This window comes from Amphiprion ocellaris, chromosome 24, assembly GCF_022539595.1.
Source record: "Amphiprion ocellaris isolate individual 3 ecotype Okinawa chromosome 24, ASM2253959v1, whole genome shotgun sequence".
NCBI classification, from domain to species: domain Eukaryota; kingdom Metazoa; phylum Chordata; class Actinopteri; family Pomacentridae; genus Amphiprion; species Amphiprion ocellaris.
Window position 1 is genome coordinate 10065883 of NC_072789.1, and position 27523 is coordinate 10093405.

A 27523-nucleotide genomic window follows, 5' to 3' on the forward strand; every position below is an offset into this window, starting at 1 on the left:
AAAATGCAAAGAAATATACTTACCTTTTCATGCAACTGAGAATAAAAGCATCAACACACATTACAAAATCAAACGATTTTTTCTAAAACACCTCTAAAAAAATAAAATAAAGTTCATAAAATACTGAAGACAACTGTAGAACGACTCTTTTATTTTTAAAAACAAATGTTTTAAGTCACTTGTAGCTTTTGCCTGAAACACAATCACCTCCAATTTCATGTTTTTTTCTTTTAATTACTTTTTATAAATTAGAATGGTATAATATGCATGCAATACCGCATTAGCCGCTTTAGGTTTTCATCTTCCACAGAAAGAAAAAAAAATCGATCAACACAAAAAATCCCTTAAAAGTCCAGATGAAGCTGCTTGGAAAAGGGTGGTTGGAGAAGCCACAGAATGAAGCGATGTACACAGTTTGCGGTTGCATAGTACAGTACATGAAGTTCCTCATTTTAAACCAGCATGCCGCTTTGTATTGCACATTACTGAAACTTTGTATACTGGACCTTGCTGTTGTCCCAGGAGTCCCGCATGGGTTGTTGTCGTCTCATTTCAGCACATGTATACAGCAAATAGCATCTCTCAAAGACATTATGTACATTTATTTGTTATAAAAATAATCGCCAGCAAATATTCATCTATTACTTTTCTACTGGAATAAATGTTTGTTCTTTTGCTTCTTTTTTCTTTTTCTTTTTTTTTTTTACATTTTACCAAAGAAAATCCTCCCTAGAAGTTCTGGATTTTGTGGTCACCTTGAGATTTAATCAGTGAAAAAATAAAATCAGTACGGATTTTTTTGTTGTTTGTTTTGAGACAAAAGTTTGGCCACAGGTAAAGGCAAAAATAAAAGAAAGCAGACTTTTTTTTGAGGTCTGTGAGCGAGCGTGGCGTTGTTTTGTTCTGCTCTAATTCCGTAAAATAGGCAAACATTTCTCATTGTTTAGGGCATTCACAAAGAGAGGGATGGTGGGACGCTGGTCTGGAAATCCCTTCTGATTGTCTCAAGCAGCCCAGCTCGACATTGGTTGGTTTGATTTCGAATGGTAAAATGGCTCCCTGTTCACTCAACCAATGGGATTTCTTTATGCTATGTGGGCACAATGAGACAGAGAAGCTGCTTGTAAACAGTAGCATTATGCACTTTCTTTTATCATCTGGAGTCTTAGTGTTTCCGTCCATTAACAAACCAGTGGACAACAAAGAAATAAACAGAAAGGGCAAAAGAAATCAGAAATATCGTGTGCCCTTGTACCAGATTCACATTGTAGGAACAGTTGCTCAAAAACCACTTTTTTTTTTGCTTACTCTTTTGTGCTATACAAGTTCTTTTTTATCCAGATCTATACAAAGTGATCTTTTGCACCTTAGTTTTGCATTTAGCTAAATATATAAGAGCTGGTTTAAACCAGGGGAACACTCAGTATTTACCGTCAGGTCAGGGAGGAGTGGGGCATTCAGCCATGTTCTCTTTTTCTCTAATTAGGCCTCACAAATTAGCAACTGTGTCAGGCTGTAAAATTCTCAGGGACAGTCAAATATCTTGTATATAGGTCAGAATTTCTGCCTATTTTCTGAAGAATCAAATCACAGTAAAAGATTTTCAGGAGGTCGACCAAGAGAAGTACATAAGCAGATTAAAAGCAGAAAATTCACCTACACACTGAACAATTCTGCATCCCATGATCCAGAAAATAGGACCCCCTTTATATACGACAAACAGTTCTTCTGTCACAAACCTAAAATCACTCACATTTTGTAATAAAACAGCTACAGGAGTTCCTAACTTTAAGCACTCTGTAGTTGCAATATGTAGCTATTACAGAAAGATGTTGCAAATATTTTTAAATGTCATTAAATCGATTTTTTTCTTGTCTGGTTAGTTCAAAAAATATCTCATAAGCCCCTGAAATGTTGCTGAACTCCTCATATAACATTTACTGAGTTTGCTATTTAACATCATGTGAGACAATTCTGCATATTTCTGATCGGATCTTAAAATGGAAAATCACCTTAAAAGCAGCAGCTCTTTTCAAAGCAGTTTCCGATCAAAAAGTTTCACTCAAATCTTAACTATTTAGACAACACTCTGTATAGATCTGAGACAAAAAAATTAGACATTAATTCACTCTTTGTAAGGCACCAATCCAATGTGGTGCTGCAGCAGTAACTACTGTACATCATTTCTGTCAGAAGGGAAGAAGTCTAAACGTGAAAAGTAGCTTCAACATGCCAAAGAAAATTCTTTAGACAAGCATGTTCTGTTTCATACTGTACATTTCTGATGTAGAGAGCACATCAGGAAAACATCTTCTCACTTTGCTATGTTTTTCCACTTTAAAAGTTCTATTTAACCGGCTTTGTCTTTCTGTGATTAAAGGACCAAACATGACTTTATAGGAAAAAAATGTTTTAAAGCAAACTTGAAATGTTTAAATAAGATAAAAGAATTTGTATAAAGTAATTTCCCAAATTTGTACAATTATGAATAGATTTTTTTTTCATTTTTAACCAAATAAATACTATTTATTTGAGTTAATCTTAATATATTTCTCAATTAATTTGATTTTCATTAATATTTTAGTTTATTTTGGTGTTCATTTAAATTGTCAGGTTTGGTCCTACACACATTGAGAGAAAATAATGTGAATTCTTGTGATTTGTAATATTGTGGCATTACAAATTCAGTGTAGCCTCATAAAATCCAACTAAATCACAGCCTGAACTAAGGTTAGTGTTGTTTGTCATGTCATACAGGAAGTTGTATGTATGCTCATTTGCTACAAGATATTTGTGTGTAAAATAACACATAATAAGGGACAAATTAAAGACACGCTGCCAGTATAACACATGAATCAGATGACAAGCAAATCACGGTTTTCTTTGACCTGAAGAGATCAAACTATGGAAGCCAAGAGCAGCCAAAATTATAGAAGACTTGCGATCTTTTCATCCCAAGACTACAAACTGTTTTATAATAAAATATCCACCACCACTTGTCATACTTACTACCTTTTTCAACTTGTTGATCTCATTATCCCAAAATACTGGACCAAAAGAATTTGCTCCAAGACCTCCAATAACCTCCAATCCGGATAAACTATATTAAGACTTAGATTAAGAATGTTCTACTCTGTGTAATTTACTTCTCCAGGCTAAAAACTCTCTGTCTGTACTGTTTGTTATCTGGAGATAATAAGATGATTAAGTCATATTCACAAGATAATTCTTAAAAGAATATGTACAGTAAATAATGACAACAAGGCTTAAAAACATCATCAGCAATTCGCAGCAAGTTCCATACAAAGCACCATGTGTGTTCGGTAAACTCTGAGCCTTTTTGTCAGGGCTGTGTCAGTTATTTCAGTGCACTCTCTACCATATAACAGAAACTTCTATCAATAGGATGGCTCCACTTTTATATCATGCAATTCTTTCTGAATGATCAATGCTTGAATTATTTTTCTGTGTCGTTTCAGTGTCTTGACTGAGTTACAAACCTCAGGGATCCAGAGTTATCATCCATCTGAAATTTGGGACATCATTTTCTTTTTTTTCTTCTTTTTTTTTGAAGGTGCCCCATACTTCTACAAACATCAAGTTGATTACAGTAGGGTTCTATTTTACGTTTGGAGGGAACATGCTCTGCAGTCAGGACAACATGCCAGCTACACAGAGAATGAACATGATGCAACCAATCCTGCCATGTCACATTTTTGCTGTTTCGCTTTCCTAAGACCAAGTAAAGGAACTTTGATAGCGAATGGCATGGCTTCCCGGCAACCAACATCTGTATGTGTGTTTAACCTCTTTAAATTCAATGCTAATAAAAACAAAACAGGTTGCAGCTTCAGGAGCAGCTCTTTAAAGTCTATCAAACAAGGGGCAAAAATATCCGACTTGCTCAAGAGGTTTTCACAGCATTGGTTTTCAAGCCAGTCCACATCTCAACAACATCAAATGCATCTCAAGTAGTATTTTGCTATTGTATTTCACTACGCTATCAGACACACTGTCACAGCTATTGCCTTCCCTAACTTTCTAAGTGCTAGCTGTTGAGAACAGAAGCAGTATTGCCTTCCCCTACAGTGTAACTGAGATCTGATCCCAGCACCATCAGAATCTGTTCTGCTTATGACGGTGAGGGTCTTCACCCAAATTAAATCCTAAAGCTATGCTACAGAAAAGCTGGCCTTTGCTCAAAGTGACTTTCAAATAGCAAAATAGTTTGGGAATGTGAAGCACCAGTTTTCAAAACTAGCAGCCAGATATCGTCTGCACACCGAACCGCAAACCACCACCAACCGTCTATCCACAACTGGGTGATTTAGAAAATTGGACCTCCGTATCTACACCTCATCAAGGGAGAATCCAGAAAGCTAAGTACAAAATATCAGTGAAGTGGATGCGGAGGTTGATCATCTATCAGCATGCAATAAGCTAAATGGTGAGAGGATTTATACATGGCCCATGACAGGGGGCAGCAGCCTTCAGCAGTCTGTGTGCAGGGGACTTCCTGTGACCTGGTGCGATGTTCCAGGCACTTCGAAGGCCACACATCATCACCATCTGACCACTATCCATAATTAGCTTGCTGACACGGGCAACAAGCACAATCTGCGCTGCACATCTGCTGAGCTCTGTGTTAGTACAATCCCAAAAAGTCCCAGGAACACAAATTAAAGGAACTGGTTTGACAGTATTCGCTAATGTTGGCATCCTGAACCTCCTGACTGCTTGATTGACGGGGGGTTGCCCTGACAGCTTGATTAAAATCAAATACCTGAACATGGTTTTGTTTGACTTTGAAAGAGAAAAATAGCCAGGTAAAGAAAACAAACCTGAAAGGTACAATTTGGGACCGCCTTTGCTCTATTGCAGCGTTTGTTTTGGAAGGAATCTGGGCCATTTGGGCCCTGGTGGTGGTAGAAGTGGGCTCAGAGCCGGTGCCGGGAGTCATGGCTGTAGCTGCCCGGTGAACTGCGATTGCGATGTGGCTTGTACGCATCCTGATAGGGGTCCTGGTAGTCCTGGTACGGGTCCTGCTGCTCTCGGCTATGCTGCGAGCCAGAAGACATGCGGTTGCGTCCCTTATGCGCCCGCTCGTTGTGGTAATTTTCGTCCGATGTCATCAGGTTGCGCCGTTCGTTTGGGGTGGAATGGTCTCCTGTGTGGTTGCTCTGTCGCATTCTTTGGCTCTGCTAATCACACGAACACACCAAGGACACGAGTGAGACTCAGTGTAAAATTACACCATCTTTTCTCACCAGATTTGGAAATGCAAACCTGTTTTCATATGCCCAGATTAAATTCTGGTATTTTCAGTGCAATATTTTCACAGCAGCTTGATGTAAACACACCACAGAGTTGCATTTATTTGCCAAAATGGACATAAAACAGTACGGTAAACTATAACCTAAATTTCCCTCGGGATTAATAAATTATCTATCTATCAACATCTAAGAAACATGTTTATTCACTTTCTGGCTGAGTCAAGATTAATACCACTCTCCTGTCTATGCCATCAATATGAAACTGGCAGAAAGAGCTCTCAGTGGAAAAGCTAATGAGTGTACTTCCCCTAACAGTGAGTCACTCCTTTAAGAATAAAACTTGATTACTCCTCAGTTCTTACTGGTTCTCAGCAGTCACTGATGCTGACTTGGCCTGTACTGCAGTCTCAAGGTCAACTGGTTGGTGGATATGCTCTCTTCCGACTAAATTCTGATTGCTTGGACAATAGCCGACATTACTTTCAAAAGAAAAGCACTACATCCATTCCCTCCCAGGATTCATCTATTGCTTTTTGGCAGCAGGAAATAAAAACCTCACTCTACATTTGCAGATTGGTGGATAGTAATGAATTTGTTGACATCTTCGTTAAATCTTTCTTACCTCACCACTCACCGCTATTTGAGGGTTTTTATTGTTTTAGGTAATTCATAACATACTATGTGGATTATGGAGGTTGAGATACTAGAAATGCCATAATTTCAAATGTTTTTCTCCATTACACCAATATACATATTTAGCATGTAAAAAGCACCAGAATCAGAACATTTACACAGGAATTATGTTTTTGAAAATCAAATATACTGTAGAGTGACAGAGTTTGAAGTGCTGAAGAGGAGAATGTGCAAAAACTGCGTTTCTCTCTTACGTTACTATTTCCCCACACACAAAGTAGACAGCGCTACAAAAAACAGTCAATCAAAAAATCAACTAAAACGCTACCAGAGAGGAAGTTGAGGTGAGTGGATGCGTACCTGCAGTCCAGAGATGCTGGTGGGGTAGGGGGTGAGTGTGGTGGGGCCCAGGTTGCGTCCCAGCAGGGGGTTTAGGGGGGTGGCCATCGAGGTGTGGGTGGCTTTCCAGTAGGCCTCGAGGTATTCGGCGAGATGCTCGCAGGCGTCTTCCAGCTGGTTCTCATCCAGGATGATGTCAAACATTTCCTGTTAGCAGCAGATGGTCGGAGGAAGGAAAGTAAGAGAAGATGTCCACTCTGACAGTGCATGTGTGGTATGCTGTGTTACTGTGTATGGTGTAAAGAATGATAATAGTGTTGTTTGTGAATAAAATATACCATTTACAGAGAAGCTAAAATAAAATGCTCAGTGAACTGAGGAACCTAAAAACAGTGTAGTCAAATTCTGTTCCAACATAATTGGTTGCATTACATTTTGGAGGAAAAACTGTGGATAAAATCTGTTAGCTTGTCGTATAAAATTTGTCATATAGAACTAAAACAGATCCAGCTATTTCTACATTTGGGTTTAAGGTACAAAATATTTATTTGAGCTTGAGATAAAATATCTTCAGAAGTCAGACACACACACGACCAGTCAAAAGTTTGGACTGACCTTTCATTCAATGGTTTTTATTTAATTATTTTCTACATTGTAGATTAAAACTGAAGACATCAAAACTATAAAAGAATACATATGGAATACTGGTGTAAACAAAAAAGTGTTCATCTTCAGTATTAATCTACAATGTACAAAATAATATAAATAAATAAAGCATTGAATGAGAAGGTGTGTCCAAACGTTTGACTGGTAGTGTATTTGTGGAACATTTTTTGGACACAGAAAATAGTAAAAGCTGGAGACCAACAAGCCACTGTCTGGGACATGAGGACGGCCACTTACCGGTGGACACTGGGCCAATTTGTCTGCTGCCACAAGCTGGACATTCAGGTGTTTGCTCTGGGACTTCCCTCTGGACTTGACTAGCCTCTGCAGAACCTGGATAGCAGAGGAGGAAAGTATGTGAACCATGATCCAAATGTATCGCAGCTTTGGGTGCGCTTGTTTCAGGTCACCTGGTAAACCTTAAGGCAGGGGCTGTAATTCAACTGAATTTGCTTGTGTACGTAGAGACTTAATGTGCCAGTCGTATGACTGTCACATAAATTTTTGACATGATGAATGCTCATATTGCTTCATCTTTACAGATTTTTGTATTAAAACAAGTAAACAAATCCTTTTAGGTTTTGTTGTGGCCTGGTCTGTCCAGAGCTTAAACTACAGCTGAGGACAGTGAGCCCAAGTCATTGTACTGGGAGTTTTAGAATCCTTTACATTTTAGAAATAAAAATTACACATGGTAGGCCATTAACTGATTGCTGTGTATACTTAATATATTTGTATCTGGTTATTTTTAATTGACGTAACACATTGAGAATAGAAATAACCATGAAGCTAATGAATATGTAGTGCTGTAACGTCCAGGTCAACTGGTTGATTAATTCACTTTTATCTGACCAAATGTCCACTGGCACAACAATTTCCGACATCACTTTCATAAGCAGAAACACGTTACATCAATAGCCTTAAGAATTCATTAATTGTTTTTGATAGTTTTTTGATAGATTGTTGGTGAAGTTACACTGTGTTAAAATGCATGGCCAAAAATTAGAGGGTAAGTTTTGCAAAAAGCAGTTTGCATATCGCAACTCAACAACTAACATGGTACATCATCTACAAACAGTAGGCTAATTTGTCTGTGCTATATTCCTCAATACATAACAGCTGATGATTTCAAAAAAATCATAAGAATATGGGAGGATACATGATGGCCTGCTCCGAGTTTGTTTTTATCATTTTAGTATAAAATACGAAGGCTAACATGATTTAACATGCCGCAAATAGTAGTTTCTATGTTTATTCATAACTAATTTATGCTTGTAAGTCTCATGGGTAGATTACATTCAGTGCATCTAGAAATAACAAGCTTTTTTTTGCGGGCAAATATTCAATAAACAATCAATTTTCTTTGGTTAACTACAGTCCTAAACCTACAAACAGTAAGCAATTCCAAAAGATGCCCAACAGTGTTTCTATACCAAAATGAATTTTCTGATTTGTGTATACACTGGTGAGTTTTATTGGTCAGAAAAGCAGACATTTTGCATGCTCGGAGACTGTGGTGCGGAACACATGCAGACTTCACCTAACTGGCATGTGACCGTTCCTAAAAGAGTGACCTGTCTCAACCGAAAAACTGACAACAGATTGTAACAGAAGTGTTCATGCTCTGGGAGATTCTCCAGAGTGAACATGTCAGTTTGATTAACCCCTCAAATACAGATCTGAGTGTTCACTGCTGTAGAAGTGCAGCAGACAAACTCTTCCATGCAAAGGTGCCAAGGATGCAGAGTACTTGGTGCAGATTACTTGAGTACTGACTCCACACACTAATTAGAAAGCCTTGCATGTTAATCAGAGGCTTTTAAGTATTTCATGCTGGTTATGAGGTAACATTGTGCACCTGTGGAGGGGAAATGTCAATCTAACAGACACTGGTACCTTTAAAATGTATAGGTGCTCTTGCTGTTTGTCTCCAGCTGAATGACTCTGTTGAAAAGTAGCTGCGGACATTATATTATATGCTTAATTTTCAGATGCTGTTTTGTCCAGGCTGGAAATGATGATTATTAGTCCATGGAACCCACAATTTTCTTGTAAGCTCATCAAAGAAACCTAAAAGTAATTTTACATCAATGATGTGCTTTGGGTTTTTTGGGGGTTTCGTGTTCTGAGTACCTTTGGTGAAGAGACTTTAACATGGACGATAATCGGGGCCAGGGAGGTCTTGAGGAGTTGGGCTGGGTGGTTGATGGTGTCGGCGTCAAGCACCACCAACTGCAGAGATCGCGCCAACTCAAAGATCCTCTCGATCTCACTTTGCACCTCAGCTGATGCGACAAAACACAATTCAAGCACAAAACAATTCACATTTAGACAGTTACATTAGGTTAAACAATCAAGCAATTCACCCAACAGGTTTGTTGATCTTTAGGTAAATAAGAAAGTCTGTCTAATATTCAGTTGGTTGACTGAACTTCTCTTGTTAACAGCACACATGCAAAACATGTTAAGCTTTAATGTGTATTCTAATATGTTAATATGGACAGTGGAATATAGTTTTCTCACCTAAACTGGAGCGAGTGTTGGATCTTTCAATTATGGCTCTCTTACTGGGGTTGTTGAGAACAGACCTCTTGGCCAAAGATATATCTGCTGTAACTCGTGTAATAGATATCCTGTATAAAACATGGAAACAGTTGCAAGGGTAAATGTAATACAATGTAATGTTTTATCCATGATAGAAAAAAGCAGCCATGAGAATTTCCTTGTGCAAAGAATTTTACCTTTTGACCAGCATTTATTGAATTAGGAGAGTAAATTATAAATGGGTGGTGTGCAATATGTGACATTTGGCAAGCAATCACACACTGGCATAAGTAACTAAACACAGATGCCGTACCTGCCATCGAATCTGTGCTTGAGAAAGTCGAATAGTGCTTTCTGCATCATGTCTGTTACCTGCATAGAAAAGGATACTGGGTTACAGGAAAGTGCAAAATGTATATTGTTTTCAGAATAATGTTTTACATGATATTCACCGTTTCATAGTTTAATTGAGATTTCTTTGCATGACTTAGTTTGTCCATGACTAATTTTATTCCTCTATATCTTCTTTATCTCCCTGAAACATTCATAAATAATAAAGTTTTGGTGTTGTATCCATCTATTGCACTGTTATGAGTGTCTCTGTGCCATTTACTTATTTTGCCTGTGATTCCCCAAACAGCTGAACTACATTGTTTGATAGAAGACTCATAATTAGAATAAGGGGGAACAGTGGTGCAAATGTGCTCGGACTGTAATAGGCTGATAATCTGCCCACAGTGCTTTCCCTGCCTGCTGCCCAGTGCATGCTGGGAAAGGCTCCAGCTCCCCCTCCATGATCCCCAGTATGAATAAGCTGCTATCCATCAGGCAAATCCAGGAAAACAAGACAGATGGCATTTCTTCTGCTGTTGAAAAAACATGACGTCTGATGCGTCATGTGAATAAGCAGGATGGATGCGACATTGGCAACTCAAATAGGTTCCATGTGACCAACTGCGGTGATCAATTTCACTGTTGTGTATGTATGTAAGTGTTTTTGTAGATTGTATTTTCTCATTTAGTCATTACAGGGTGACCCTAAAGTCCGGACACATAAAAAATCTCATTAACTATATATTTTTTGCTTCAGATTAAATATAGCTATTATATTAAATATAAATTTGATTAATTATCAAATATATATTAAATACAATATATTAATTTAAATGTTGTTAAAAATTTCATTTCTTGAAAATATGTATTTTTGTCTATGTGTCCAGACTTTAGGGACGACCTGTATGAGTGTATTAATTATTATTATTTTGGACATTTTTGCCATTATTAGACAGTGAAAAGGCAGATAGGAAACAAGGGATAAAAAACAAAGCCTGAGCTTTAACCATATGGCTACTGAGTCTATACTGTAAGAAGTAACTTTTCAAAAGCTCCACTAAAGCTTATTTTTTTTTGCATTAACAGAAGATAAATTCCAAATAACAAAGGGGTCCCTCATAGTGATTAACCCACAGAAAATTGTCCGTCAAACATGGATTTCTCCCAGCTTTTCAGACAATTTTAGCTAATTGTTTTGATTTTGTAACCTGTGTCTTTATTGGTTTTGTTGTTTTAACTTCCGTAGGGTTATTTCCAGCAGCAGGGAGCTGTTTTCAGTGAAAAACTGATGACACAGTTAGCTACTAACAAGTGAACACAGTGGAGAATTTAATACCTAAAGAGCCGAACACGTGAAATTTTAGATATACCTCGTCAAGTAAGTGCTTTGAGACAATTAATAGTTTTCTTTGTAGTCCGTGCACACAGTATATTTATAGACAGTAATGAAAGCAATAAGGCAATTAAAAGGAGGATGCTCAAAATCTGCCAATTACTCAACATATTTTCATCTGACCTCTTCAGTCTCCTCGTTAGTCTGGCTGCAATCTGGATGTTACGTGGGCGACGACACACTCATAATAACTGCGCCAACAGCGAGCTATTTTTGGGGGACTCAGGGAAAGATGCACAAGACTCATCTGCTTTGTGTATTCTTGTCCTGTTAGCACTGGCGACATTCACATTCAGTGCTATTCATGGCTTTTAATCACTGACGAAAGTAAAAATGTGCGAGCGGATTCTCGATTCAATGGCAAGGACACGCAGCTCACCTCATATCCCTTGAGCGAGGGTCCCACCAGCACTACTGGCCTCATGGAGGGAACCACATCATACGGGGGGATGTGCTCCGTCTGTAAACACAAAGAAGCAGCAGTAGACTCATCACATACAAGGAAACAGGTAAGTCCATAAGGAAACACGGTTTTAACATAAAGCCAAGCTGACAGCTGTAATGCACGGTTAAGTCGGCAGAGTTTACAGCCAGATGTGTTAAATGGCAGGTTGGTATTTTGCTATGTGGATGTAGCAAATGATATGTTAACTTGTCAAAATGTAATAAAAAAGGTAATGCTTGACTTATATTGTTCCTAAAACACATGATCATAATTACATATTTTAAAGCAATTCACACATCTTATGGCAAATTAATTACTTTTTAGATTACTCAGATTTAGCTCGTTATTACATTTTGACCAACTAACAAATGTTTTATCATTTGCTACATAGATGGATGGATATGACACAGATTTTATAAAAAATAGTCACAAAACTACAGTCTAACCCAGTTTCACAAAAAGAAGTAGCACCACCACGACACGAACTATGCCAAAGTGGAAACACTAGATATCATGTAGTTATGTAAACTGATTTATTTAAAGATACAAAGCTGACAAGCACAATGGAAACTTTCTTCTGAATAAAATATATTTTAATATTAAATAATACTGTACACCAACACTCTATTTCTATGTTGTGTGCAGACAGTTAAAATCGATCATTTTATAGAAAAATGGTACTGAACAATATAATGCACAGATGGCAATAGCAGCAGAGAACACTTAAATATGAAATGTATTCACTACTGTGTACTTATTGTTGAAATTTAAATACCACAAGGTTTTCAGCATTTATTTGTGTTATTCCAAAACATTGATGCAAAGTATTTTTCTGTGGTTTACAAAATTCGGAAATTCAGATTTTGGTTTTACACATTAACTTTTATTCACGATGCTGGAGATGACAGTTTAAAAGACTGTCAAACGCACTTCATAGTCTTTCTGAGTCAGTGCAGTTTGCTTAGTTGTCATGGAGATCGCCATGTCACAAACAGTCCAGTCAGTACACTGGGATATCTTCATGACAACTGAGCAAACGTCATCATCTGAGGAAGACCGTGTGATGCGACCGCAAGTTCTGGAAACCGACTAAGTTAACATTAATATACTGTACATTTCAGCTGCATAACACTGATTAACTGAGATTGAGCAACTTGTTTCTAAAGTTTGTATCTAAATTTGCTGTAACTTTATACAGGGGGATTCAAAGCGCATAAACTCCGGTTGATAACTGTCAAAGTGAAATAATGTGCTGTAAATTAAGTGGTATTTCAAATTTAACATCAAGTATTCAGCAGTGGTCACATTTTGCAATGAGTTATGCCAATAAAATGCAACAATAATTATCAATCATTGCCTCTATTTGCTTCTAGTCATCGATCTTTGCAAGTATAGAAATTGTCAAGCTCACATAATGTTTAGTGATTGGATCCTCACTTGCTTTTAATTTTAGTTTAAAAATTCTACTCTTACATTGCAATGAATGTTCTGTCAACATAATTCCCCTGCCAAATAATTCATCTGTTAAAATTTGTATCCCAAGTCCTTTCTTGGACTTGGGATACATCAAAACTTCAATTAGTTCGGTATAAATATTGAAAACAGGCTGCCTTCTGTTCAAAGTTTGGCAACAAAACTGTCCAGCATATTAATAATTCTCTTTAAAACTACAAATTATAGACTTTATTTTATTGTTTGCATTTAACAAATATGGTATAAATAAGTGAGCTTCAGTGTTACTGGCAGGTTTTTCTTTTTGAACCAAGTTTCTTCTATTTCGCTAAGATAAGCAAAGAGAAACTAAAGTGTGAGACTTGCCTTTTTGTCTACCTCTTGGCAAGACATTTTACTTTTCAAAAACAACTCATCTAATTCAATAAATGTGTAAAATCCCTTATGAAATACCTGACATTTTCTCCAAATTACACCAATTAAAATGTGTAATAAGCTGCAGTTGAGACACTACAGGACTTTGGCATCACAGGATGGTGATGTTCTGAGTCTGTATACTTCAGTAGGGCTGAAGTATTTCATGACGGGAGACTAACTCCCGGTCAGCGCTACTAGTTCCTGTCTTTATATGATGGCGGCAACAAGAGTCGGACGGATGGTAAATGAATGGGTTTTACCGTCACCAACTTACCACTTTCTGTTTCTGCTTTCCTGTAGGAGGGGAGAGAAGACAGTGACAATGTCGTCAGTAGCTGCAGCCGCAGGAGGCGTCACTAGAATATCTCAGAAAACATGCTTCACATAGCATTGCATCACAATTCAGAACAAATGAAACCTAGCAACGATAACTGGCATAATTTAATATGAACAAAAAAACTTATTTCTATTGTCCTAAGGTTATATTCACAAAGTCACATGAGTGCACTTCAGAGGGGGGGTCATAGTCTTGTCGTTGGGTTCACACTGTGGTAAGCCCCAGTCTCAGAGCGCCTGCAGTCCTCAACTGGAGGAAGAGGAGGATCATGGGAAAATGTACCAACAGCTCTACGCAGTGAACTTATGCTCTATGCAGAGACATGGGAAGGCTTTCGAGTCTTATTCTCTCTATGTTGTTGTGGTTCAGGAAGCTTGGCTCTAAGCTGGCAGCTGGCTATTAACAGCCCTCTCCCCCTGTCCAATGCTCTCACCTGCCGAAGAAATGAGTGGTCGGATAGAGGCAGATACCTCATCCTCTACACTGGAAGAAGAGTTCCCTCCAGACTTACTGGAAAAGACAAGAAGGGATAAAGAAAGACAGAGAAACACCATGGCATTAATGCAGAAAACGACAGTAAATAAACTGCTAAGAATTTACTGCAGAGGAATGGAGCAGATATGTTACAATACTTTTGTTCTGAGAGGATGAAAGAAGGATACAAAAATACATTCAAGTTGTGCCTGATTTGCAGTAAATATAAGCTATAACTGTAAAATCTTAACACTGTAATTGCTATTTTGGGGTTATTATCCTCTAATCAGTGTCACAAATTGCAAGGTTGACAAGACAGGTAGTCTACTGATGTCACAAGTCTTTCACTATATAATAAAAGACTTTTAGTAAAAATTATACAAATACTGTCGAAAATATAAACAGATTATTCGTGATTCTTATATTAGCTTGTTGTGATTTTATTTGTAATTATTTTCAGACCCTTGATCGCCATCTAAACTGTACATTTTACAACTATTCATCAACAAAATCTAAATATCAGCCTGAAAATTCTGAACTTCAAACTCTAAGTTGACCAACAACTCCATTAACAGGGAATATTGTGCAGTCTGAGCCAAGTTTATGAATGAAATAAAGTCATCATCGATCACGCTTTGATAGCATTTATCTTTAAAAACACAGCAACAGCAGCGTTGACAAAGTCTGAGTGGGAGGAAAGAGGAGTCACATGATGACGAAGCATTTAATGATGAGATTTACGCACACGTAAATTTTGTAGCAATCAAAATGCTGTTAAAACCCAAATATATGCAGACTACATTCAAAAGTACACTTTTAAACTATGTTTAGTGCAGTTTTAAAGTATTTTCAGCTGTAATTCAATCTTCACTCAGGATTATTTACAACATTTGTCAAAAGTGACACGATAACAGATACACCAACCACATCATGAGGAGCAATTTTTCATAGATTAGTGCCTTACACTTCTAGAACGAAACTTTTTTTTACATTAACAGACAGACAGTTGTTTGCTGAACAAAACTTAAGAGCTGGTTTGGCTTACAGTAAATGACCCACAGTTAAAGAGATTTCTGTTTGACAAAAATGAAAACTTAAGATTGTTTCATTGTTTCATTAGTCTTTCACCTCCAGAAGTTAGAAACATTAAAATTTTATCAGAATTTAAGTGATGTTATGTCAAACTTGTTCCCTGTGCATTAACTGACAACAGCGGAGAGCAGCTGAGTTCTTGAGAAAAACATGGACAAAAAGTAGAAAACAGCTCCAACTAGGCATGTCAATTAATAACAATTTACCAATTAATTAATTGTGATAATTTAATTGATTAGGATAGACAATGTACCTAATTGTGCCACCAGTTTGAGCCTTGTACTGTTTAGTGAGACGGAGTGACAGGTGTGTTTGCTGACGGCCCATTTATGAATATTTATGGCAGCCATGTTGATGAACTCTGCAGCATCAAGTTGTGAACGATGTGCTTGGTTTAGCCTGCTACCTGAGGCTAAATGCTAAACGAAGATTTTCAAACGCTAACAAAGGCCAGGAGCAAAGAGTAGCTGTTGCTTTTAAAACCAAAGCGATGAAGGGTATCAAAAATTTAATGTTGAACAGTACACTTAATAAATACTATATAAATAATAAATAAATAAATATGGCAACATATTTTAGAGGTGGTAGCAAATACTAACAGATTTTCCAAATTGGTTTAAGTTCACTGGTTCAGTTCTTTTTGCCAATTTCTACCAAAACTGAATTTTAGTCACATTTTGTCTAATTGTCTCATCCTATTCAGTGCTACAAAGAAAACTGAACCAGAGTGAACAAAAGCAATCTCTTTATATATATTCTGTATCTATATATTGATGCTATTTTTTTAAATATATATATATATATATATATATATATATATATATATATATATATATATATTTGCAGAACTTTTATTTTCTTGCGCTTTTATACAATGTCTCTGTGACTACAACAGAAAGAAGTAGGTAGTGGAATTTACGTGGCGAAACCTGCTTGACATTTAAAGAATTAAAACAACACAAGAGAATTTTAAAAGAGAAATTCTAGCATCTCTGTAAGTCAGCATGTCTCACATAATGCTACCATTTACAGTGAAAGTTCAGTCCTGCGTAATGGGGCTAGAATGTCTTACTCTGTCTGTGAGGCTTGGTGACAAAAAGCCACAGAAGCCATCCTAGTAAGTGAAGCACTGAAGCGCTGCCGTCTGCTAAGATTAGTATTAAACTCAACAGCAAGGCTTGAGGAAGTGCATGTGAGTTACATTACAAACTCTGGATGACAGAACATTCAAGGCACATTATACACACACAGGGAAACACACACACACACACACACTCACACACACTCACACAGAAGCTAATTACAGCTATTGAAACCGTTTGACTGCTACAGTCAGCAGTAGTACAAGGGATGGAGTAAATAGGCATGAGTCATGGGCAGACCTGGGTCAAAGTAGACTTCAAAATAAATCATGGGGAGACACTGATACAGTCACAGAGGTTATAGTTTAACAGACGAGTAAATGAGCAGAATCTATCCCATCAGATGAAATCACATCATCTCAGTCTAACCCAGGTCTGCTCAGGAGGATGTGTCGAGAGTTTTGCAAACTGTTTAAAGATGACAAGCTGACGAATGAAGACATTTTATGTGTAGAGCAGAAACTGGCATTTTGACTGAGGACTACAGTCACTATTCAGTTTTTAAATAACATTTTTTTCCACAATGCTAAAATTCCTGAGGCCACAAGCCCAAATGCAAACTGCATAACTCCACTTTTAGTTTTAAAGGCAATAAAACAAAACAAAAAAAGCATTAATCATGTCACTCTTCTAATTAGCAATTATTATTGTCAACTTATCTCCCTTTACAATCCCAAGATATTCACTTTACTGTTAAACTAACAAAAGCAACCTATCATTCCACTGCAGACGCTGGAAATTACAAATGTTTTGCCTTCCTACTACTAAAATTAATGAGAAAATATCAAAATATTTGCCCACTCATTTTCTTTGCATAGCGTTTCTGCTAAGACAAAAATTAAGGCAATGAAAGCAATGATCATATGATATATTTGATCAACTATGATCTTGTGTTTATAATAAGTGTAAAGCTCAGGGATCCTCCAAGGAAGCAAACAAAAATCAAACTGCAGTATGTCAGGCAGATTGTGTATCTCATTTTTTTTGATTTGTTGTTCAGCATGTATGAAACCTTTAACTGCCTCTAACAGAAATTTCAGATTAGCTTTTATGTGACCATATGAGGTTTCGTTTATGAGATGAGCGTGTTTTTCTGTTACTTACCCTTGGACTCGTCCTCTCTTTTGCTCCTGCTGGAGTCGAATGTTCTCGAGCTTCAGAGGGCTGGGAATGAAGCCGATCTCACAGCCCTCCTTCACTAACCGACCGATCCACCAGTCATTGTTGAACTTCTAAAAATGCGAACATTAAAACGGAGGAACCAGAAAGAGGAAAATGGAAATCTTTCCATCAGTTACGGACTAAATAATAAATTAATGTTTCCAATAGCAGCATATGCAGTAGTTACATTTAAAAATTAAAAAAAAACTAAACAAAAACACACACAAATACCTCTTTTATGTGGAGGAAGTCCTTGGCATCAAAGGAGATGGCTGTGGCTGGTACTGGAACATCCTCATCCAAAGCGCCACAATAGCTGACATTGGTCCTTACAGCAAACGCCACAGGTTTAGTCTGGAGGATGGATGTACAAACTACGTGAGTGACAGAAAGTCATACATTATATACCATAAAAATGTATATAAAATACATAAAAACATTATATCCAGAACAAACAATGAGGCTTGGTCGGTGTGTTGGAGCAGTGTCACAGGTTGGCTACCTTGGCTCTCTCCAGTTGAACGGCGGCCTGCTGCTCCCTCTCCTGACGACTCTGTCCCGGTCCTTGGCTCTGGCTTGGGCTCTGGCTCTGGACCTGGGCCTGCACCTCCCGCTCCTCCTCCAGAGAGACATCTGAGTCTGATGGTCTGCTAGTATACGAATCAGCTGAGCCCTACAAACGGAAATCACACCATAGGTTACTGAAACTGCGTGAGTCAGGAGTGTCTGGTCACTGTCCACGTCTGAGAGAACGGGAAAACACTGCAGCAAACAATACAGCCCTTTACAAGTCATCTAAAAATAGCAGAGGTTTTACATTTAGAGAAACAGTAAGCAGGCACAGTGCTGTAAATGTGTGATCACATAATAGGGCAAATCTACAGTTTAAAAGCCATTTAAGAAAACAAATACACTCAATACTTTTAAACAAAAACCCCTCCACAGTTCCACTATCAAGGACTTTACAAAAAAGTTAGAAAACTGTGTGGACAGATGCACCCGAACGACCTAGATAGTCTCTGAAAAGACAAAAAAAGCACAAAAGGACATAACGTCACATGCTGAGATGGGTCCTGTTTTAAAACAAGGACGTACAGTACTACAGTTTTACCCCAAAGCATTTGAACTGCTGAGCACAATAAGGTTAAACAACACTTTATGGGATCACTGACTGAAGTTTTGCTGTTTACATCAACCGGCAATCAGGATGCCAAGTCCAGAGTGGTAGCCTGGCACTCTGAATGCAGAACAGGTGAAATGGATGATTAAGAAAAAGAGCAGACTGCCAGGAGCATCTCAGACAAAGTGGAATTTCTATTTCTGTTCTGTCAGCAGTTTGTATGACCACACACACTCAATACGCATTCAGGACAGAAACGAACACGATCCCTGTTCCCAGAAAGAGCAAGACACATTTCTGCTTCTTTCGGGATCATTTTTGTTTGACTTATTTAAGCAATCGTCCCCTACAGCCACAACAGTGACTCACAATAAACAACTTGTTCATTTACAGACGTTACTTCGAACATAATCAGAGATTCAAGAGCATCAGTGTGGAAGACCGTTTCCACCAGGGAAAGAAAAAAAGGGATGAAAAAAGTTTTGCCTGATAAGAATATAACACTATTCATGATACGTCATAATTATGAGATAATAAGTTTTCCGAATAAGTCAGAAGTATAGGATATTAAGTCAGAATTACAATACAGTAAGTCTAAGACAGAAAATAGTATGGAAAATGTCTGAGATGCTTCTTTATTAGCAGAAATGGGTTTCCATAGAATAATCTATAGGTCTTGATGGAAACATTTTATATGTAAATACAAAAGTCTGAAATGTCCTCCTGAAAACTGTTAACAAAAGAAAAAAAATGTGAATTCTGCTTGACAAACATGGAGAAAGTTTTCTGTTAAGGTTTCTGGCATCATGCTAACATTTTTGTACATATTAAGCCTACGATATAAACTAAATATTAATCAAAATATTTGATCATGTTTCAGAATTAAATAAAATGGCTGTAAATCGCAGTCTAGACTGATATAACTTTTACAATATCCAATAACAAAAACTAGATTACAGACTTCAACACAATATGAAGCAAACATGACAGAAACAGGAGGAGCAGAGGGACTCATCTGTGTTTAAAACTGCACAAATATGTAAAATATCTGATATTATATAAATATTCTGAGGTCTGAGGATATCGTAAACATCATCTATATACAACAAAACCTACAAATTGATTACATTATTGATTAATACGCTTCATTTCTGAGCTTCCTCGTTAATTTGCATATCCTTTCATTAAGCTTAAATAATGCTCAACATACAAGTTTACAGCTGCATTAACAGTAGAATACTAATGTTTGTTTGTTGTCTTGTGATCCATTTTTTGCACACTGGACGTGATTTTTTTTTTTTTTTTACCACTTTAGTGCTTTAAGACGTGCTAACCTTGCAGTAGTTCATCCTGCCACCCAGAAAGAATTCCATTAATGCAACTTTTTTTTTTTTGACTGGACCAAGTGCTTCCTTCTGCTGTGTTAATCTAAACAATCAGCCACTAATGATGCTTCAATTAAGGAAGACCATTAGTTCCGAGAAGATCAATCAAGTTAGTCATCACAGCTAAGCACTTTTTTGTTTTTTACAAGCTAGCAGCAGCAGCAAGGCCTGACTTCAGCACACTGCTCATCTGGACTGTGTGCAGCCTGTCCCAAAGAATTACTGTGTCTTTATAGGATTTCTGAGAATGAACAGATTACAGGAAAATACACACATCACTCGGACATGAAAAAAAAAAAAGATTCTGCAGGCTGTTCATGATTTCTTCAGCTGTATTAAAGGGCTAGTCCCCTCATTTCACACATGTTCACTGTACTATTTGTGGGTCCTACTCAGTCTGTGAGAACACAATGTCTCATGTGGCTTTGGTGAAGCTTTGTCAGGTCTGGGAGGAGAAAAAAAGCCTTGTTGATGTCATAATGTCGTCATCAGGGTTATCTTGGTTTGAGCTTGGAGACGGCAAATTGAGAACAGGAAGTGTGAGCTTTCAGCTGAGGGTGTGGAGTTTGCAAGACATGGACAGATGAGGAGGAGGAGGAGTTGCATTATGAAGATCCTGTGTTTTAGGGCTTTATCCTACAGGGGACAGCTTGCTGGACGGCCCACCGCTGCATGTCGAGACTATTTATGAAAGCATTAGCCAACACCATTTTGCCTCTACTTCTAAAAATCTGAACACCATCTCGTGTATCTGTGCGGAAGATTTGAGGGTGCACTGTAGCATCCGAGCTATTATCCAATGGAGTAGCTTCGGCATGTGACTCATCAACATCAGAATCCACTTAGTGACATCACGATTCATGTTTCTCCGAGCCTCGTCAGAGCCCGTGCACCACGTAGTCGCAGGGTCAGATTAGAGATGCTCAGCTGCACGTTTGAAAGAAAGCTAGAAATTTGACAAGAGAGGATTTAGCATTTCAGTGAGGGCCTCAGGGGGGAAATGGGTAATCAACGTTTTTCAATCTTTGAATCACAGCTCGGTTTCATCTTTTAGAGGTACAGAGTGTGATGAGCACTAAATGGCTCCTCCTGGCTCTGGTGGATTCCTGATGTCCGTTCTTACAGCCTTATAGGGCAGATTGCAGCCACATATACAGCACAACACATCACACACACATATGCAGATATAACACGGATCAGAAGCCATCTGCCTAATGTGCACCTCCTTCACACACAGCAGCACCTACCCACCCTCCCAACCCCCTTACAGGCGAGCATAGCCCACCATCACGCTATACTGTGCCCGTTTGGCTAACCCATCAAAGGCCTCCCGTGTATGTGTGTGTGTGCTACTTCCATCAATAAACACACAGCAGGAGAGCTTGAAAACGGATTCACACACACATCCAAACACTCACCGCCTCCGAGTCTTCAAATCCATGCAGGTACAAATTGTCATACATGGAGGTTTGATATTCCAACGAGCGCCTCTAGAAGAATGAGGGGGAAAAAATGAGAGTGGAGGCGGAGGAGGAAGGAGGGGGCACTAGAGAGAGAAAAAAAAGGATGGATAGGGGGATGACGACAATCCCTTCTCTCCACGGCAGAGAAGAATAATTTAAAAAAATATCTCCCCTCCCGTTGGATCACGCCCGGTCCTTCAGAGCCCCGTCGCTTGATGGATGCAGCTTCTCCCTGATCCCCAAGTGCTGCTGGCTGGCTCACATTATAGGATGGAGAGGCTCTCCCTGGAGGTAGCCCAATCCTGGCATTTCATTTCATCAGGCTTACACACACACACACACACACACACACAGACACACACATATACATATACACAGCGAGAGCAGCAGCGGCAGCAGCAGCAGCAGCAGCAGAGCAATATCCAAGCCTGATGACAGAGCCAATGTGCAAGGAGCTGATTGGCTGGCTGGCTGTCCACTCATCTTGGATGAGCGCTCTCCTTGATTTTTTTTTTTCAGTGCGGGGAGGCAGCAGTGATCGAGGGAGGGGGATGGAGGAGTAAAAGAGGGGAGCAGCATCCTCCATTTCCCTGTTACCTCTCATCCTCCTTCTGCTTATTCATTCTCTAGTGAGCACAGAAAAATAAATTTAGTCTAGTCTAATAATACACGAAGGCCTAGTGAATGTGTACATTTCATCCATGGATTTAAAGCAGGACCAGTTTATTGCCTCTTGAGAATCAAACTGAGGATGACACATCCATACGACCAAAAAAGGAAATGGAGAAACAAGCACCACATGATGAACATTTCATCTGTTCAGAAATGCTTAAAATACTCATTTAGAACACAGTGTTGTTTATGTTTTAGGGGTATTTAACTAAACATGACACTGTAGTCAACGGCGAAAGCAAGATGACTCCAAATGCACCCCGCCTACGTTCTTTTATTCTTTCAGTTTTTAATTTAACTGTTCAGTTATATTTTTTGTACGTTTTCCCAAAATGCCATTTTAAAGTCCTCTCCACACAATCAGGAATAAAATCCTGTTTGAGAAATACTGAATTCTTTTCAGTGCTACTCAGTAACTTCCAACCAACTGCCTGGTTGATTATTTGATTACTGGATCAACAGTAATTCACTCCCTGAACCCCTAGCAGTATATAGGAGTTTTCTGCTCCAGTCATATTTTCACTCACTGTGGACTCATTTTTCTCTGCAATATAATGTTCTGCACCTCCATGGAAACAGCATAATCATGGAGAGAAGAGGAGAAAACTCAAAAATATAATTTAAAGTTAATGCAATCAATCATTAAAACAATAAGAAAGCTACATTTCTTTGAGTGTTGATTTATAGATTTTTAAAAAATGATGTGGATGAAATACCACGATTTTAAGCCTAGATTTGGTTAAGTTTCCCAGCAGAAGGTTAAACTTTTGTGATCATGGATTGCTTGTTTAAGGCAAGGCAAGTATATTTGTACAGCACACTTTTCAAGCCAAATTATTAAATCTGTCTTGCCTTAGTTTCTGAAATGTGAGTATTTGCTGATTTTTTTCAGTGTGTATGATAAAGTGACTTTGGGGTAAAAGCCACAATATTTCTGATTTAAACATTTCACAGAATCAAATTAAATCCACCTCTCATTTATAGACCTAATTTTATAGTCCAATTATTTGCAGGACTGTACAATTAATGAAACAATCAAATGATAATCACAATCTCACTTTTGGCATCTTGTAATTAAATCAATATGATCACCGACAATATGGACTTTGAAAATGAAAAAAATCACCATTTTTGACATGAAATCCATGTTTTGTATTTTACATATTAGGAAATTAATGCAATACCAATTAGCCACAAGAATAAAACCACCAGCCTGATCTTGTGTGAAAACTGACCTTATTGGGTTCGTTAAAATTTGGTAATTAGTTGCAGCGCCAATCTAATTCACTTCACTCATCAGTGGTTTTAATGTTGACGCTAACTGGTGTTCATGTTCTTCATTTTTTGCAGAATTTGTACACTTTTCAGGAATTCATCATCTTTCATGTCGTTTATATCAACTTGCAGTCTAATTTGACTCTTCAGTTACTGGTGCAGTGCATCCCTCTACTGACAGCAAATTGCTGCCCCCTACAGGTGACAGCCACCACATCACCCTTGTGTCAGTGATGTCCTCATGGAAGATGTGGGAAAAGCAACTGCAAAACATTTTCATCAAATATGCAGTCTGACTTGCAGTGGCAAACTTCACAGAGTGTTTGCATCATTAAATAAAAGCAATTAATGCTTTTTTTCTTCAGGCATAAAGAACCTCTTCATTATTTCAACAAAAAAACATGTGACATCATACACAACACACAGTAATCCTTAAAACGTCCTTAAAGTCATGAGCAACTATAAGATATAACATGGATTCCTTCAGGCAGAAATAGGACACAGTGAGTGACTAATGTCACACATTTAGACTAAAATTTATAAAACGCTATCAATATTTAATGAGGTACAATATATTTTTAGAAATCCTCTGATACTCTTTAATCTGGAATAAATGCAAATATCCCTGTCAAGCCATAACTTTCACAACCAGTGACAACTACTGCCTTCTAGTCTACATTTCCTCGCAGTTCAGTACCTGTCTGAGGATGAAGCTGGTGGAGGTGGTGCTGCCGTCAGACCTCTTCAGGCGGCTTCTCCTAGAATAAGTCCCCCGGTTCACCTGTATTAAAAAAAAAAAACTTCAACCAGTTTCCACAATATGTCTGTGAGTCATGTTATCACTTGCTGCTAATACACTGCCAATTAAAAGTTTGGGGTTACTTATAAATGTCCTTAATTTTGAGAGAAAAGCATTATTTTCAATGAAGATAACATTAATCAGAAATCCAGTCTAGATATTGTTAATGTGCTAAATGACTATTCTAGCTGGAAACAGCTGATTTTTAATGGAATATCTCCATAGGGGTACAGAGGAACATTTCCAGCAACCATCACTCCTGTGTTCTAATGCTACATTGTGTTAGCTAATTGTGTTGAAAGGCTAATTGATAATTAGAAAACCCTTGTGCAGTTATGTTAGCACATGAATAAAAGTGTTATGGAAGACAAGAAATTGCCTGGGTGACCCCAAACTTTTGAACAGTAGTATACATGATGCAAGTTGACATTCATGAATGTCACTTTAAACAGCTGGCTGATGCTCTTTAAATGGCGCAATAAAGTCAAATAAGGTCAAACAGCTAGTACATAGTTGAAACCACTGCATCCACATGACACATCATGTAACGTCAACATGAACCATATGTTTCTGCACTACACATTTGTCTTGCTTGCTTACTTTTCTCCTTACCTCCAGACTTTCTTTCTTTCTCTCTTCCAAAATATCCAAATATACCAGCAGAGTTCATCTCCAGGGAACTAAATTAATTATCTGCCAGTGATTCGCCCCATTTCTGTTCAAGTCTCCAGAGTTAATGACAATGTCACTGGTAAAAAGTCAGAACCTACTTCCCAGAATTTATAAAACAGGGCCATTAATCTGGGTCACCATCTCTCTTCTGCCTCTCAGTTCAAGCCAAGAAGTGATATGAAGGATGAAGTTAACCAAGCCTTTGAATATCCTGCTATTAATACTCACGATTAACCCTCAAATGATCAGTTGAGCTACCAAAAATATGCCTGTTTTAACACAAATAAGAACATGTAACTGCTTAAAATGAATGAAAATGGATGATTAGAGGAGGGGAAGAGTTTTATATACTATTTAGTATTTCAGTTAGATAAAATGAGATATGATGAAAGTTAATGTTTCAATACATGAGGGAAAAAAAGTAGCATGGTAGGCTTGTAATATTTTTATTGTGAATATTTTAGGCATTCTCTGCTTAGAGGTAAAGAGCCATTTGTAGCTGTAGGACATAAGCAGATTTAGACAACCAACAGACTCTCTTCTGTGCACATTCTGAGTGTTGGATCTGAGTCATTTCTTCCAGGAATAATCTGATATTATATGCTGAAAACATCACAGCATCCAGTGTGATTTTGTCTCTCTTCGATTACATTTTATTTCAGAAATAATTAATAATCAAAAGTGGAGAAAATAAGTTCTTCGCATGCAGAACAGGACTAAGAAATGAAATTTTGAGATGAATTAAAGCGTCAACAAATTAAAAACAAAATAAAACAGTTTAGGAACAGTTTATACTACTTCTGAATATAGATTATTAACTGTACTTCTACAGCAAGATTTTTTTATGACTTGTCTGTTTTATTTTGCTGCCTTGTAAAGCACTATGTAGATTGGATTTTAAATAAAAGATATTCTTATTATCAATATTATTACTTGCATAAATTCCACACAAAGTTAAGCATTTATTTAAACTAAATTTCTCTGAAACTGAGTGATATGAGGTTCTGGTTTCCTGTTTCTCAAACCACACAGTTGTTAGCCTTAGTTTGTGCTGCTTTTAAAGAAATAGCACATTTATTTTATATGTGTACACAGACACACATTTAAAGCTGGGAAAGAGGCTAGCTGACACCGATGACAAGCTAAAAAGTGTGTCAGGTTAAGTAAAAATATATCAATAAATCAAATCTTGACCAAATGTGCTTTATATGAGTTGTGTCTACGACTATAAAAATAGGGATTTAACAATAATAACAACAACAAGTGTAACTATATTAAATGTGTTGCTAATTTTGTCAAAATAAAAGCACCTTTTGCGAGCATATGCACAGCCAGGGCAACTTGTGGAGAGTTATTAGGAGTTTTTAGGAAATGTGGGAAACATTTGCTCTCCGTCCTGACAAAACACCAAACATAAACCAACATTTTTAGCGTGTGTCGTCGATACACACTTTTTCCAAAAAAGTAACATTCAAAGCGCGTATCGACGACGCTCCGTGATGAAACAAGCAGCCTAGCCGTGGAGACACCTGACCCACCTGGAAGATGGGCGCCTGTATGCCCTCGCCTATCTTGTTCCGTATGTAGATGTGCCGGGACATTTCGGCCAGGACATCGGTCCAGAGGGCGGGCTGCTCGGGTCCTGCCCAGCGGAGGGGCGGCGGGTTGCGGGCTGCGTGCTCCAGCTTCACGCCACACAGCGGGGACGTGAGGCGCTCGCGAGCCGCTTGCTTACAACTGCTCTCTCCGCCGCGAGCCCCAGCTGTTTCCGCTGCTTCCTGCCGCGCGCGCGCCTGGAGGTGCACTGCCGCAGCTCGCGCCACTCAGAAACAGATGATGGACGGAACTATTTTAGACACAGGAGGAGGGGGGGCGTGACGCTCCCAGACGCCCCAGGTGACTATTTAAAACACGACACGGGGCTATTTTTGGCTCAGACCAACAGGGAGGCATTAATGCTGCAGTTTAGTTTTCTAAATAGAGAAAAACGACCAATTTAACAATGTTGGCAACAGATTAATGAAACATATGCCCGCTGCCCACTAGGTTTTGTTGTTGTCCTGCAAACCTGTCTTTTTATGCATGTTAGTTTATTTTTTTCATTATTATCATCCTCATGTATAAACAACACAAAGAGTCTACAGCTTTCCTGATCAAAACATGAATTTATATAAACTTTTGTCTTTGAAGCTGCTATATAAATACACGTACTATTGTTATTGTTTAAGTTAACTGAATGGCAGCTATAAAAGGCAAGCCTCAGCGCTACATGATGCTCAAAATTAAACGTAGTCATCATAGCTGGGAGACTTTTCATTACATTTTATTTACGTGAACGTGTTTTAACAATGTGATAACTGAAATAAAACAACATGAAATAATAATATTGTCCTTGTATGCTCCTAGAGATACAGTCCACTGCTTGGTTTAGAACTG

The 27523-nt window shown here is 38.1% G+C and overlaps 1 protein-coding gene across 3 annotated transcripts; it reads right to left on the reverse strand.

Moving 5' to 3' along the window:
- Positions 1 to 134: 134 nt before the first annotated feature.
- Positions 135 to 26878, reverse strand: LOC111586012 (voltage-dependent L-type calcium channel subunit beta-4-like). Of its 3 annotated transcripts, XM_023295671.3 has the most exons (14): positions 26626 to 26878; positions 24314 to 24397; positions 18204 to 18374; positions 17933 to 18055; positions 17645 to 17772; positions 14266 to 14342; positions 13770 to 13789; positions 11561 to 11641; positions 9769 to 9827; positions 9435 to 9544; positions 9045 to 9196; positions 7149 to 7244; positions 6267 to 6452; positions 135 to 5201 (listed from the first exon to the last, which is right to left on the reverse strand). In XM_023295671.3, the coding sequence occupies exons 1-14, from the start codon at positions 26686 to 26688 to the stop codon at positions 4938 to 4940; spliced, it is 1614 nt and encodes a 537-aa protein (XP_023151439.2). In that variant the 5' UTR covers positions 26689 to 26878; the 3' UTR covers positions 135 to 4937. The 3 variants fall into 3 exon arrangements, with proteins under 3 accessions (XP_023151439.2, XP_023151442.2, XP_023151443.2); XM_023295674.3 differs by lacking the exon at positions 14266 to 14342 and having other exon boundaries at positions 13770 to 13788; XM_023295675.3 differs by lacking the exons at positions 24314 to 24397; positions 26626 to 26878 and adding an exon at positions 21625 to 22086.
- Positions 26879 to 27523: the final 645 nt, after the last annotated feature.

Excerpts from the sequence above, each read along its gene's own strand:
- LOC111586012 (XM_023295671.3), bottom strand. The coding sequence starts at position 26,688 with ATGTCCCGGCACATCTACATACGGAACAAGATAGGCGAGGGCATACAG. Across the intron at positions 17,773-17,932 it reads ACTTCCTCCACATAAAAGAG|AAGTTCAACAATGACTGGTG; the intron begins GTATTTGTGTGT and ends TCGCATTTTTAG. Across the intron at positions 7,245-9,044 it reads TTAAAGTCTCTTCACCAAAG|GTTCTGCAGAGGCTAGTCAA; the intron begins GTACTCAGAACA and ends TCTGCTATCCAG.